The sequence below is a fragment of the Peromyscus maniculatus genome, chromosome 22 (assembly GCF_049852395.1).
Source record: "Peromyscus maniculatus bairdii isolate BWxNUB_F1_BW_parent chromosome 22, HU_Pman_BW_mat_3.1, whole genome shotgun sequence".
In the NCBI taxonomy this organism is placed as follows: Eukaryota; Metazoa; Chordata; class Mammalia; order Rodentia; family Cricetidae; genus Peromyscus; species Peromyscus maniculatus.
Genome location: NC_134873.1, coordinates 54,331,983 through 54,343,064, shown reverse-complemented (window position 1 = coordinate 54,343,064; position 11,082 = coordinate 54,331,983). Strand labels below are relative to the sequence as shown.

The following is an 11,082-nucleotide window of genomic DNA, read 5'->3' as shown; positions in this document are numbered from 1 at the left end:
GCCTTGCAACCTTGCCTGCGCTTGGGGTGCCTGAGAACCGTTCAGCTAATCGGGGCGAGCAGTAACCCAACATCTGACAGCGGTCCTACACGTCGAGCAACACAGAAACCGCGGGCTGTCAGAGTTTGCAAATGCCAGCATCACTTGTGGAGACACAGCAGACCTGGCAGAGGCAGGTGAGGAGGCGCAGAGGGCCGCCATGCAAACCCGCTCGAGCTGCTGGCCCGCTTTCAACGAAACGCACAGCTCAGGCCCAAGAAGGTTGGGGAGAGTTGGTGGCCGAGAGAGAACAAGAGTCACTGTCCAGCGCCGCACCCGGACCCGCAGAAGAGCGGACATGCCCATCTCTGAGCCTCACAGAGCGTCGCCGCCGATCAGGCGTTTGTATCATCAGCCAACAGCAGCACCGGAGTCAGTCCGGGAGATTTCTGCGGCCTTTATAAAGGGTAGGAAAAATAAAGATTAAGCAGACACAAGCTCTGATTTCGCATGGAGAATCCACTCCCCTTTCTTCTTTTTTTTTTGGGGGGGGGGGAGGTCACAAGGGCTTGCCCAGAACGAAGGTCTTCTGGTCCACTGACCTGGGAAATAGTCAGCGAGTACTTTCTTCCCGCTGGATCATCCGATTCACTTCGAAAGTCCCCAACCAAAGCCGAGAAAGCCCTCGGGACACCCATAGGGCTGCGTGTGAGTGCGGTGTGCCAGATGTCCATTGGTCAATGGGCGCCGGTCAGTGGTGGCCTTCGGGTGCTCCATTCTGCAAGTTTCCGGCCAATTTCCAGGCGCAAAGGCCTTAGACCATCCCTGTCCAAAAGTCTGGAGCAAAGAAATCCTGTCGGCGTGAGCTCATGGGGCGCACCCAAAACTGCCTTCCAGACAGTCCGAAGCTCCCAGGGAATTTTCCAGCGCAGCTGGGAATGCAAGGAGACATTTCAATGAATCGCAAATTCCCAAACGTTTACAAAAGTTTCCTCCATGCTGGCCATAAAGTACCCTGCCTGTGCTCGCCGAAACAAACTTTTAATGCAAGCATTTTTTTTTTTTTTGAGTGTACGACGGGGTGGAGGAAAACGCATGAGGCTGAAAGCTGAGGTCAAGTAGAGACCCAAGGCTTGGCACTAACAGGCCTCTCAAGCAGCTGCTCTATGTGCTGGGACTGAGGGCTGAGCTTGCCTGGCTTCTCTGAGGGTCACGCTGGTGTCTATCAAATCCCCACCCAGACAACCTCTGTTCTGTCTTGTAGCAAATCCTGTAAAGGAGGGGCCAGACAGGCGACTGAGTTCGAGGAGACCCTGGCTGAGATTCTAACCTTTTTAGGGCAGGCATCCTGCCGGGCCCCCAGCTGCGGAGATGTTCTCTGGCCCAGACCTGCTAGAACTGGTTTGTGAGGAAGATACGCACTGCGTAATGGGGTTACAGTTTTTTCTGTGCTTGCAAGGTAATGACATTTCATCGGGCACCCTGGATGGCAGGTCCCTCGTGGGTTCTGCTCTGCCTACTCCTGAGTACTGCCTGGAGGCTCCAGGCAGGGTTAGTGGTTGAGCTGTGAGATGGGGACCCCAAAGGAGGCAACGCGAGGAGGCCTAGAATGGTGGATCTCCAGAAGGACACAGAAAATCTGCCTACCGTGAGCCTTGGCTGGGCCCACTCCTGGGGGAAGTTCCATCAACTTAAAGCTTCAAAGGCCCCAGAGGGGGCAGGTTTGTGGTCAAGCCACGCCTGGAGTTGCAGAGAGCATCCTCCTTGGCAACACTGGTAGGCCAGCACCAGAAGGGCTCACTGAGGCCCCAGCTAACAATGGTGATACCGATACCCAAAGTCTTACACCAGGAAGCAACTGGTCCAGCACCCAGCCAGGGTGCTTCTTTCCCTCTCTGGCCTTCCTTTACCAAACAACAACAACAAAACAAACAAGCCCTGTGTTGGCCGTGACCAGAGCTGGGATCAGCTGAATCCTTTTAACTATGTGGCAGAGGGGAGACCCTTGGAAAAGGTAGGTCACCCTAAGCAGCAAGATATGCTCTGAGCCTCGCTGTAGTCTGGGTATTATATTTTCCAGGTCTCCCAGGATCCTTACAGCTCCCTCAGGGGCAAGCCCCATGCCATGGCGACACTAAGATCTGCCCCAACCCACAGAAGAAGACTACAAAGACGACATCTGGATTTCTGCAGGAAGCGTATTCTCCTAGTGCTGGCTTTAACACCTACTTAGGCAGTCCTGTGTCCTCGGTTCAAGGGGACAGGCCTCCGGAAAGTAAAGTCTCAGGGCATCTCTGAGCGCTCCAGTCCCCCACCAAAAGACGTTTGGCCTTCTAGAGCAGAGCTGGAGTTCAGGAAATCATGCTGGATCCTTAAACAAATGTGTACCTCCCCCACAAACCACGGGCAAAAAACTCAAATCAAAGCTGAGGGTCCAGACGCCCCCACTTTCGGGACCCGTCTCTCTGTCCTCTTAGAACGCCTACAGGGGTGGTCATCAAAATGAGGTCTAAAAGTTACTCTGAAAACAGACCTTGTCATCTGTGCTGCCTTGAGTTTTGAGACTTAGGAGCTTGCAGCCCAAACCCTGGGTGGGAAAAGGGGGAGGGGGGAACGGATATGCAAAGGACAAGTTGGGCAAGAAAATAAGCCCCGGGCTTTTTGAACCCTAGAAACTGCGGGGACACCCCCTCCCCCGTGCATAGCCCCTAGGACTCCCTTGTCCTTCTTGTGCTTTTTTTTTGCCAAGCAGCAGCACCACGTGTTTTCTTGAGGTGTTCTGACAAAGAATCAAAAGGCAGGGGGCACCTCCTACCCTCCTTCTCTAAGGCCCCTCATGCCGGAACTCTGCGCTGGATTCTCTGGCTGAAGCGTCCAGGAACCCTAGCCCAGAAGTGGAGAGGCTGGAAGTTGGTAGATCCTGCCTCCTCTCTCTCTCTCTCCTGCGCACTAGCCACCCGGGAAGCGCTACACTCATCCTACACCCGCTGCCCTGGGCTCCCCGAGGGCAGTCTGCGGGTCTCTGCGGCTCCTGGGTTTTGCGCCTTGGTCCCTTGCAAGAGTCAACTTCCGCAGAGGCCACGCAGGACTGCCGGGCGTTTCTCGGGCCCTGGGCCCCGTGGGGTTAAAGTCTGAGTCCCAGCCTGGCGAGGAGTGAAACGCGCCGAGTGGGGGCGGTACGGGCCGCGGGGCAGCCAGCCGGCTCGAAAGGAAGGAAAGGCGGGATCCTCCGGGAAGTTGATTCTCGGGCGTCCAGCTGCGGCCACTGCCAAATCTCTGACTTCTCTCCCCACCTCCTCCCCCTTTCCCTGAAGGACAGCTCGGGTCCCGGGTTTCTAGCATGGGGGTGGGGCGTTGTCAGCTGGAAAAGCCAAGTCTTCCAGAGGCCCCCCCCCTAAGAGAATCCAAACTCTCCATCCCACTGACCTCCTCCTGGGTTACAGTATCTCTGCCTGACAGCTGCGACCTTCCGAGCGAGCGACGCGGTGACCCAGCCGGGGCTGGAGCACCTGGCAAGGCCTGGGCAAGGCTGTTGCGTCGCCCTTAGTTTTGAAAAATAAATAAATAAATAAAGCGTCCCACACTTCTTCCCCTTGGAGGCTCCTTCTGTTCCCCCTCTTTCTCCTTCCTGCAAGGCACCCCCTCAAACGGTCCTCCGCTTTCCTTTCTATCCTCTCCCTTCCCGTCCCACCTCGGTCCTCCTCTTTTCTTCGGGGGGGGGGCCCACTCAGCCCCCCTCCTTCGGGGCCCTCCTCCTCCTCCTTTGCTCTTTGGGCGTCCGCCCCGTCAATCACCGCCGTCTCGGGCCCCAGCCCGGCCCCTCTCCGCCTCCCAGGCTCTGGGAGTGCCTGGGGCTCCTGTCTCGGCCGCCCTTCGCCATGTGCAGAGCCCGGACGATCTGTCAGCGGAGCCGGCCAGGGGGGAGCAGCCCCGGCCGCCGGGGCTCGGGTTACCGGTGACTGACAGCGTCTCCATGGCGAATAATTTGACTCGACTATTGTCTGGCGCGGGCAGGCCCCGGGTCAGATAACCCGACCAATCAGGGCGCGGGCCGCCGCGCCTCATGCCCGCTTAGAATAATATTATTAAAAAAGCTGCGAGCGAGCTAGACGGGAGGGAGAGCGAGCGAGGAGCGAGCGAACCAGCGGCGGGCGGGCGCAGAGCATGCGGAGCGGCGCCCCGGGCGGCCCCCGGGCTTGGGCGCGGGCGAGGCGCGCGGGTGGCGGGGGCGCGGAGCTGCGCGGGGCCGACGGCGGGAGCGAGGACGGACCGCAGTGACTCAGGAGCCGCCCGGGAGCCAAGCGCCTGGCCAGGGGGCCCCGCCCGCCTGTCGGCCGGGCCAGGCCGGCGGGGAGGCCGCCCATGCGGGGCCGCGAGGCTCGGTGAGGGCGCGCGCGGGCGGGCGGGCGCGCAGCCGGCACCATGTCCATGCTGCCCACCTTCGGCTTCACGCAGGAGCAAGTGGCGTGCGTGTGCGAGGTGCTGCAGCAGGGCGGCAACATCGAGCGGCTGGGTCGCTTCCTCTGGTCGCTGCCCGCCTGCGAGCACCTCCACAAGAATGAAAGCGTGCTCAAGGCCAAGGCCGTGGTGGCCTTCCACCGGGGCAACTTCCGCGAGCTCTACAAAATCCTGGAGAGCCACCAGTTCTCGCCGCACAACCACGCCAAGCTGCAGCAGCTGTGGCTCAAAGCGCACTACATCGAGGCGGAGAAACTGCGCGGCCGGCCCCTGGGCGCCGTGGGCAAGTACCGCGTGCGGCGCAAGTTCCCGCTGCCGCGCTCCATCTGGGACGGCGAGGAGACCAGCTACTGCTTCAAGGAGAAGAGCCGCAGCGTGCTGCGCGAGTGGTACGCGCACAACCCCTACCCGTCGCCGCGGGAGAAGCGCGAGCTGGCGGAGGCCACCGGCCTCACCACCACGCAGGTCAGCAACTGGTTCAAAAACCGGCGGCAGCGCGACCGGGCGGCCGAGGCTAAGGAAAGGTACGAGTAAGTAGAGCATCGGCGCCAAGTTCCCTGGTCCCGAGGGTCGGGGGATGATGTGCTGCTCCTGGAGGCGGTTAAACTGGCCCCGGGTCCATGCTACGCTCTGGGCTGCAGCCCAGCCTGGCTCAAAACAGCGCTTAGGTTTTGCTGGAGTCTGAGCGAGCGGCCAGGACTTTGTCTAAAGCGGGCAAAGTAGTGCGTAAGTTCTCAACTAATTCCCTAGTTGCTTGTGGACTAGATGGGGGGCGCGGGGGGGAAGAGTTGCAGAGAGGACAGGACTTTGGGCCTGGATCCCCCTGCAAGGTAGGGATAGGCTCAGGGCCTGCTCTTCCTCGGGGATCAGAGAAGTCACCTCCGAGTCAAAGTAAGTTTTTTTTTAGGGGGTCAGAGCTGGGGTTGGAGCCTCCCAAGTATTATCTGGGCAAGGCAATATCTGGGCAAGGATATTCCTTGTCTGGACGGAAGAGCCGAGGGCAAGGGAGTTGGGAATTATCCCGCGTGGAAAGGACAGAGAAATGAAGGGCCCCGGGGAGGAAGTGTCAGCTGTGGAAGAGAAGACAAGCACACACCTCTTTTCAGGCCTGCTGAATCCAGCAAGCCTTCCAGGACTTGTTAGACCCTTGGCCTTTCTCTCCTCGGGTCCTGCTCTCTTTGACGGGCAAGTCGGGTGTGTAAGGTAAACTGAGATCTGCGGAAGGGCTGGGAGTTGTATTTCCTCTCCTCTCGGAATGCCGAACTAACCTAAGCGCTGAGGCCCTGGTGTGACCGCCTGCAACCTGCTCCCGAACTTTAATCTCCACGAGCGAACTAGAGAGAAACGGGGTGTGGGAACAGAGTCTCTCCTTCGGGTAACGGCAAAACAAGACACCTGGGTTAGGTGGTGTGAGGTGTGTTCAACACGGAGTGTCAGTGATCCTAGTCCCAGGGAAGGGTGCTGAACAGTGTGAAAGATGAGCAGGCTGCAGACTGGATCTGAGTATTTGAAACCCTGAAGTTGGACTATCCGCGGTGATGAGGTCTCACTCGCACAACTAACTGCAAGCCCTGTGGATGCTCTCTCAAAGAGATCAGAAAGAACAGCTGTTAGGAATCCACACGGAGATTTTACCCAGGATTTCAAATACGCACATCCGGGCAGCGACTGTCCACAAAAGCAGGGCAGGAGGTGGGCTCTCGACGCTGGGTTCACTCTCAGGCTGGCACCGAGTACAGTGAGGGTTTCTGACCAGGCCCCAGGTGAGAAATGCAGATTTTGTCCCTGGGTCTCTGGTTATGACAGAAAGATCCAGGCCAGCGCTAACCACCCTGATCTTCCTTCTAGCTTCCGCCAGGGGTGGCTTCCCAGTCCCCTGGCTAAATATTTCAGGAGATGGCTAGGGAGGGAGAAAGCCTCCATTCTCTAAGCCTGATCCTTATGCCCAGTCAAATCGAGCTCACAGAGCCTGCTCAGTTTGGAATCAGGGAAGGAATTCTCAGGAGCCCAAGCCTATCTGCTATGGGAGTTTCCCTCGGGCAGAGAAAAGCAAAGGACAGGAGGCCTGTGCTTACCCAACTCCAAGTGGGCCCCTCAGCTGGGATCGCTGTACCTGGAGTTTCTGTCCCCACTGCTACCCAGCAAACCTAGTTTGTCCAGCCTAAGTGATTTGAAAATCCAGGCTCTACCTTCTCATCCCCCTCAACTCCAGGCACCCCGCTTTGGTGCCTCGGCTCCAGATGGGGAGAAATGGAGTGGGAGACTAGGACCACACATACAGAGAGACCGGGAAAGGTAGTCAGGAGATTAAGAATGTGGGCTGATCCCGGGAGAAGGACAAGAAAAAACCAGAAAGGTTGCGAACGCCGCAAAGAACCAAACGCAGGGTGTCAAAACTGGTAGAAACCGAAAACGCTCTTTAGCAACCCAACCGCAGAGGCACCGAGTCCTGAGACGGGCCTCAGGCGCTGGCGTCCTGAGGGGTGGCTCCGAGGGGCCTCGGTTTCCCACTGACCCCACTGCTTTACTCCTGCGCTTCCAGGGAGAACAGCGAGAACTCCAATTCCGGCAGCCACAACCCGCTGGCTTCCTCGCTCAACGGCAGCGGCAAGTCGGTGCTAGGCAGCTCCGAGGACGAGAAGACGCCGTCGGGCACGCCAGACCACTCGTCGTCCAGCCCTGCTCTGCTGCTCAGCCCGCCGCCGCCCCCTGGGCTGCCCTCCCTGCACAGCCTAGGCCACCCTCCCGGCCCGAGCGCAGTCCCCGTGCCAGTGCCGGGTGGAGGCGGCACGGACCCACTGCAGCACCATCACAGCCTGCAGGACTCTATGCTCAACCCCATGTCTGCCAACCTTGTGGACCTGGGCTCCTAGAACTCCGCTCCCGGCACTTGCTTTCCGAGCTCGGTGCGGGGACTTGAGAGACGGTGCCGGAGGGCGCTAGGTGCTGGAGTCGGTACCCGGTCCTAGAAGAGGGCCACACCACCCACGCAGGAGCAGCAGAACTGGCCGGCGGGACAAAGTGGAGTACTGTCTGCTCCGGGGCCCTTCGGGGGATTCCTTCTCAACAAGTTGCTTTTGAGATCCTTTGGAGGCCAGAGACTCGGGTCTTGAACCAGGCAAGGGAATAAATTATAAACCACCACCACCCCGATTTTTCTCATCTCTTATCCATTTTCGTTTCTTTCCTCTGCTTTCTTTTCAGTTTTTTAAATTTCTCCTCTTTCCATTTCTTCTCTCTTTCCCCTCTCGCTTTTTCTCTTTTCTCCTTTCCTTCTAAATTTCTAGAGCGATCTCTCTCTCTCTCTCTCTCTCTCTCTCTCTCTCTCTCTCTCTCTCCTGATCTTCACACATCATACCCTTAGTCTTCCGGTCATCTTTTTTGAGTCCTCTCCTTCTCGAACTTTCCGGGGAAGTCCATGTAAAGGAAGTTAGACATCCTGGGCCTTTGGTCCTCAAAGACCCGCCTCCTCGAAGTGTGAGCCTAAGGTGCCAGCTTTTTGATTAATAAGTGAACCAGAAAGGGCTGCACCCCGGAAGCCCCTGAACAGTCCCATATGATTCTCTCTCTCTCTCTCTCTCTCTCTCTCTCTCTCTCTCTCTCTCTCTCTCTCTCTCTCTCCCTCTCCCTCTCCCTCTCCCTCTCCCTCTCCCTCTCTCCCTCTTCTCTCTCCCTCTCTCTCTCTCCTTCCTTCCCTTCCTCTCCCTCTTTCCACCTCCCTCGCTCCCTCTTTCCCACCGCGCCGGTTCTCCTCTTCCTCCTGGGACTGTGGCCTCCTTGCTCCCAGCCCAGAGTGCCTCCCCAGCCGTAGACTTGCCTTCCCCCTTTTATGCCCTCATGTGAATGTTCGTCGGGAGATATTTCTGCTTTTATTTTATAATAAAATTAGAAATCATAAATATATGGATATATGCCCCCAAGGCCCGGTCGGCCTGGCGTGTAACAGCGTCTGATTTCCCTACAGAGACTGGGTTCCCCGGGGCGGGCAGTTCAGGGCAGTGATCCTCGGGCGGAGTCCCAGAAACTTGAACTGGCCTTCCCTCGCCGCCGTGTGTCTCTGGCAAGGTGAAGGGATGAGACTGAAAACTCGGAAGCCTCCTTCCGTTAAGACCTAAGTCCCTTTTCTCTGCAGAGCGCTCTGCAGAAACAAGGACCAGACTTCCGGCTTCCATCGCAGCCACCACAGCAGAACCCCTGCCTGACACCCCCCCAACCCCCCCCACACACAAACACACACCACCGCTGAGGATGCAGAGGGAGTTGAGAGCCTGCGTGCAGACCTAGTAAACGAGTTTGGAGTTGTGGGGTCCGGGAGGAAAATTGGACTGGGAGGTTTTGAGTCGGAGTTACTTCTCAGCATGGTCCAAGTCACTAGAACTGGAGACCACAGTCTGGGCAGATTCGCCCGACCAGGCTGAGACCTGTGTTTCCAGAGCACACCCTTGGCTCACCGGGGAGGAAACGTCTCTGAGTTCGGGCGACCTGCACTGGGTACTGTGAAGGAGAGTGGACCGCCAGCGGAGGGTCAGTGTCGTGGATGCTAGCAAGTGGGTGCAGGGGTTCCCAGGGGTTCCCAGGGGCAGGCCCCGGGGTTCCTGAGTGTGGCGCGGTGCGATCGCCGCTCTGGCTGTAAAGAAACCTACAGTATTATTTTCGGAGTTCTAGCCCCCTTTTATCCAACATGTCCGGGCTGGTCCAGACAGATCCGAATCAGGCAAGACTAAGGAGGAAGCTTTCTGTATTGGTTCGCAGCAGTAGTGACTACATGATGATGGAACAGGACTACAATGGTGGTGGTGGTGCCTGCCCTGGTCTGGAAGGGATGGAGGGGAAGAGGCATTTGCTGAGCCCTAGGACCGCTTGGGACTTCTCCTCGCTAATAAAACCAACACTTCCTGTTTCGACCATAAACTCATCAGAACTCTTCTCTCGAAATTTTTTTTATCAAGAGTTTCTTCACCCATGACTCCGGCAATTGAATGAACTAAGGGGCACCGGAGGTCACACTGTTACGCCGGCCTGGAGTTCAAGAGGAATGAATACACAAACCTGGAAGACTCGTGGAAGCTGGATCCCTCTACCTGGCGGGACACCCAGGGCCTCTGCACTTCTGCTTAGAAGAGAAAGCCCAGCCCCCGGAGCGTCCTTGGCCTCTTCGCCAGTCCCTGCTTTCAGGAAACGTCTCAAGTGCTTTCTGGAACTGGTTCGCTCTGGAACAGACTGAGCAGCCCAGCTTCCCCTGACTTGAGGCAAGCAGAGCTAGCAGCTGCTGCCCGAAGGTCTGACTGGAGAGTTCTTCCAAACGGAGCTGCCTCTGTCAGCCCACTTGGCCAGACTGCTTGGTGATGTCATAGCCCCACACTTCTGCACAATTACTTCGCTGGATAAGGAAAATCCAGTAGCCTCCGTGTTCCAAGTCATCCCTAGTCCCACGCTCACAGGAAAACAGACCTTTAATTATCAGATGGAAAAGAAGACACACATTTCACGTTCATGACACAATTATTTGGAACCTGCTGCATTCTGTTCATTTTGAATAGCACCAAAGCCTATTGTGATAGAGCCTTCCAGGGAAACAGAATGCAGCAGCATCCATGTTAATTCTTACACTCAAACACATGAGCAAGCACACAGACTCTCAACACACTGTCACACAAGCACTCTCCCTTAATGATATATGTGTAAGGTAGTATACAAGTGAACCTGTCCAGTGTGTGTGAACTCAAACATGCAGTCCACGTATCCATCAGGCTCTCTCCACATCAGGCTTCTCTCCAAGAAACAGTCAAGTCCACAACTGTCCTCTGCTGCCCCAGCCCACTACCAGTCCCGGCAGGATGCCCTGATGACGTCAGAGCAAAGCCTTGCAGAGGGCCTTTAGAGACAGAAAGGATCCCAGCCTAGAGGGGGGTAGCTGATCAGGGCGGGATCCCTGCTCTAAGCTCAGGAGCGCCAGTAGGGGGCAGGGGGTCAGTTCCAAGGCTGTTTTTCCTTAAAGTGATTTCAGAGCCGTTCAACTTGCTGGGGCTTCTGCCTTTCACTCTTCCCCCAGCGGCGACGGATGTATTTAAACACTGGGAGGGAAGGGGGTGCAGAAGTCCACTGCATCTATCAGTATAAGCTACTCGCAGCTGTGGTTCCCATTAGACCATGAGAACTGGACATACTATACAGATGTTGACTGGTTAAAAACAAACAAACAAACAAACACCAGTGTTGCCAGACTCTGGAACAAGACTCTTAGGGACCTTCGTCCATCCACCTCTTAGAGTCCCCACCCCACCCCCAGGTCCCCAGCCCCCCACCCTCACCCCACCAGCAGCCAAAGAGTTTTGCCCTGCATCATGGGACTATCCAGTCTTCATTGCTGCTCTCTTGAGAGTGTGTCAAGGATGTCCTTCAATTTGTTCCTAAGCAGGTACCCACATAGCCACACAGGCCTGTAGTGAGAACAGAAATGGAGACAGCAGGATCCAGTCATAAGGGAGAGCTGACGAGACCTGAAAAGAAACTCTGTTTTTGGGGTTTAAAAACTGTGAACCACGGGGCGGGAGGGGGTTCAGAGGGGCAAACCCTCTCTGCCTGCGCTGGTGGTCTTCTGGGGTACTTGGGTCAGAATCTTTAAGGGAGCGGCATCTGTCCCTG

The 11,082-nt window shown here is 56.9% G+C and overlaps 1 protein-coding gene across 1 annotated transcript; it reads left to right on the top strand.

Moving 5' to 3' along the window:
• Window positions 1-4,352: 4,352 nt before the first annotated feature.
• Six2 (SIX homeobox 2) lies at window positions 4,353-8,346 on the top strand. The gene is made up of 2 exons (XM_006986499.4): window positions 4,353-4,961; window positions 6,980-8,346. The coding sequence occupies exons 1-2, from the start codon at window positions 4,402-4,404 to the stop codon at window positions 7,308-7,310; spliced, it is 891 nt and encodes a 296-aa protein (XP_006986561.3). The 5' UTR covers window positions 4,353-4,401; the 3' UTR covers window positions 7,311-8,346.
• Window positions 8,347-11,082: the final 2,736 nt, after the last annotated feature.

What these genes read in the sequence shown, in the direction of transcription:
- Six2 (XM_006986499.4), top strand. Translation starts at nt 4,402, where the DNA reads ATGTCCATGCTGCCCACCTTCGGCTTCACGCAGGAGCAAGTGGCGTGC. An exon ending in GCGGCCGAGGCTAAGGAAAG is followed by an intron (nt 4,962 to 6,979) that starts GTACGAGTAAGT and finishes CTGCGCTTCCAG; the next exon opens with GGAGAACAGCGAGAACTCCA.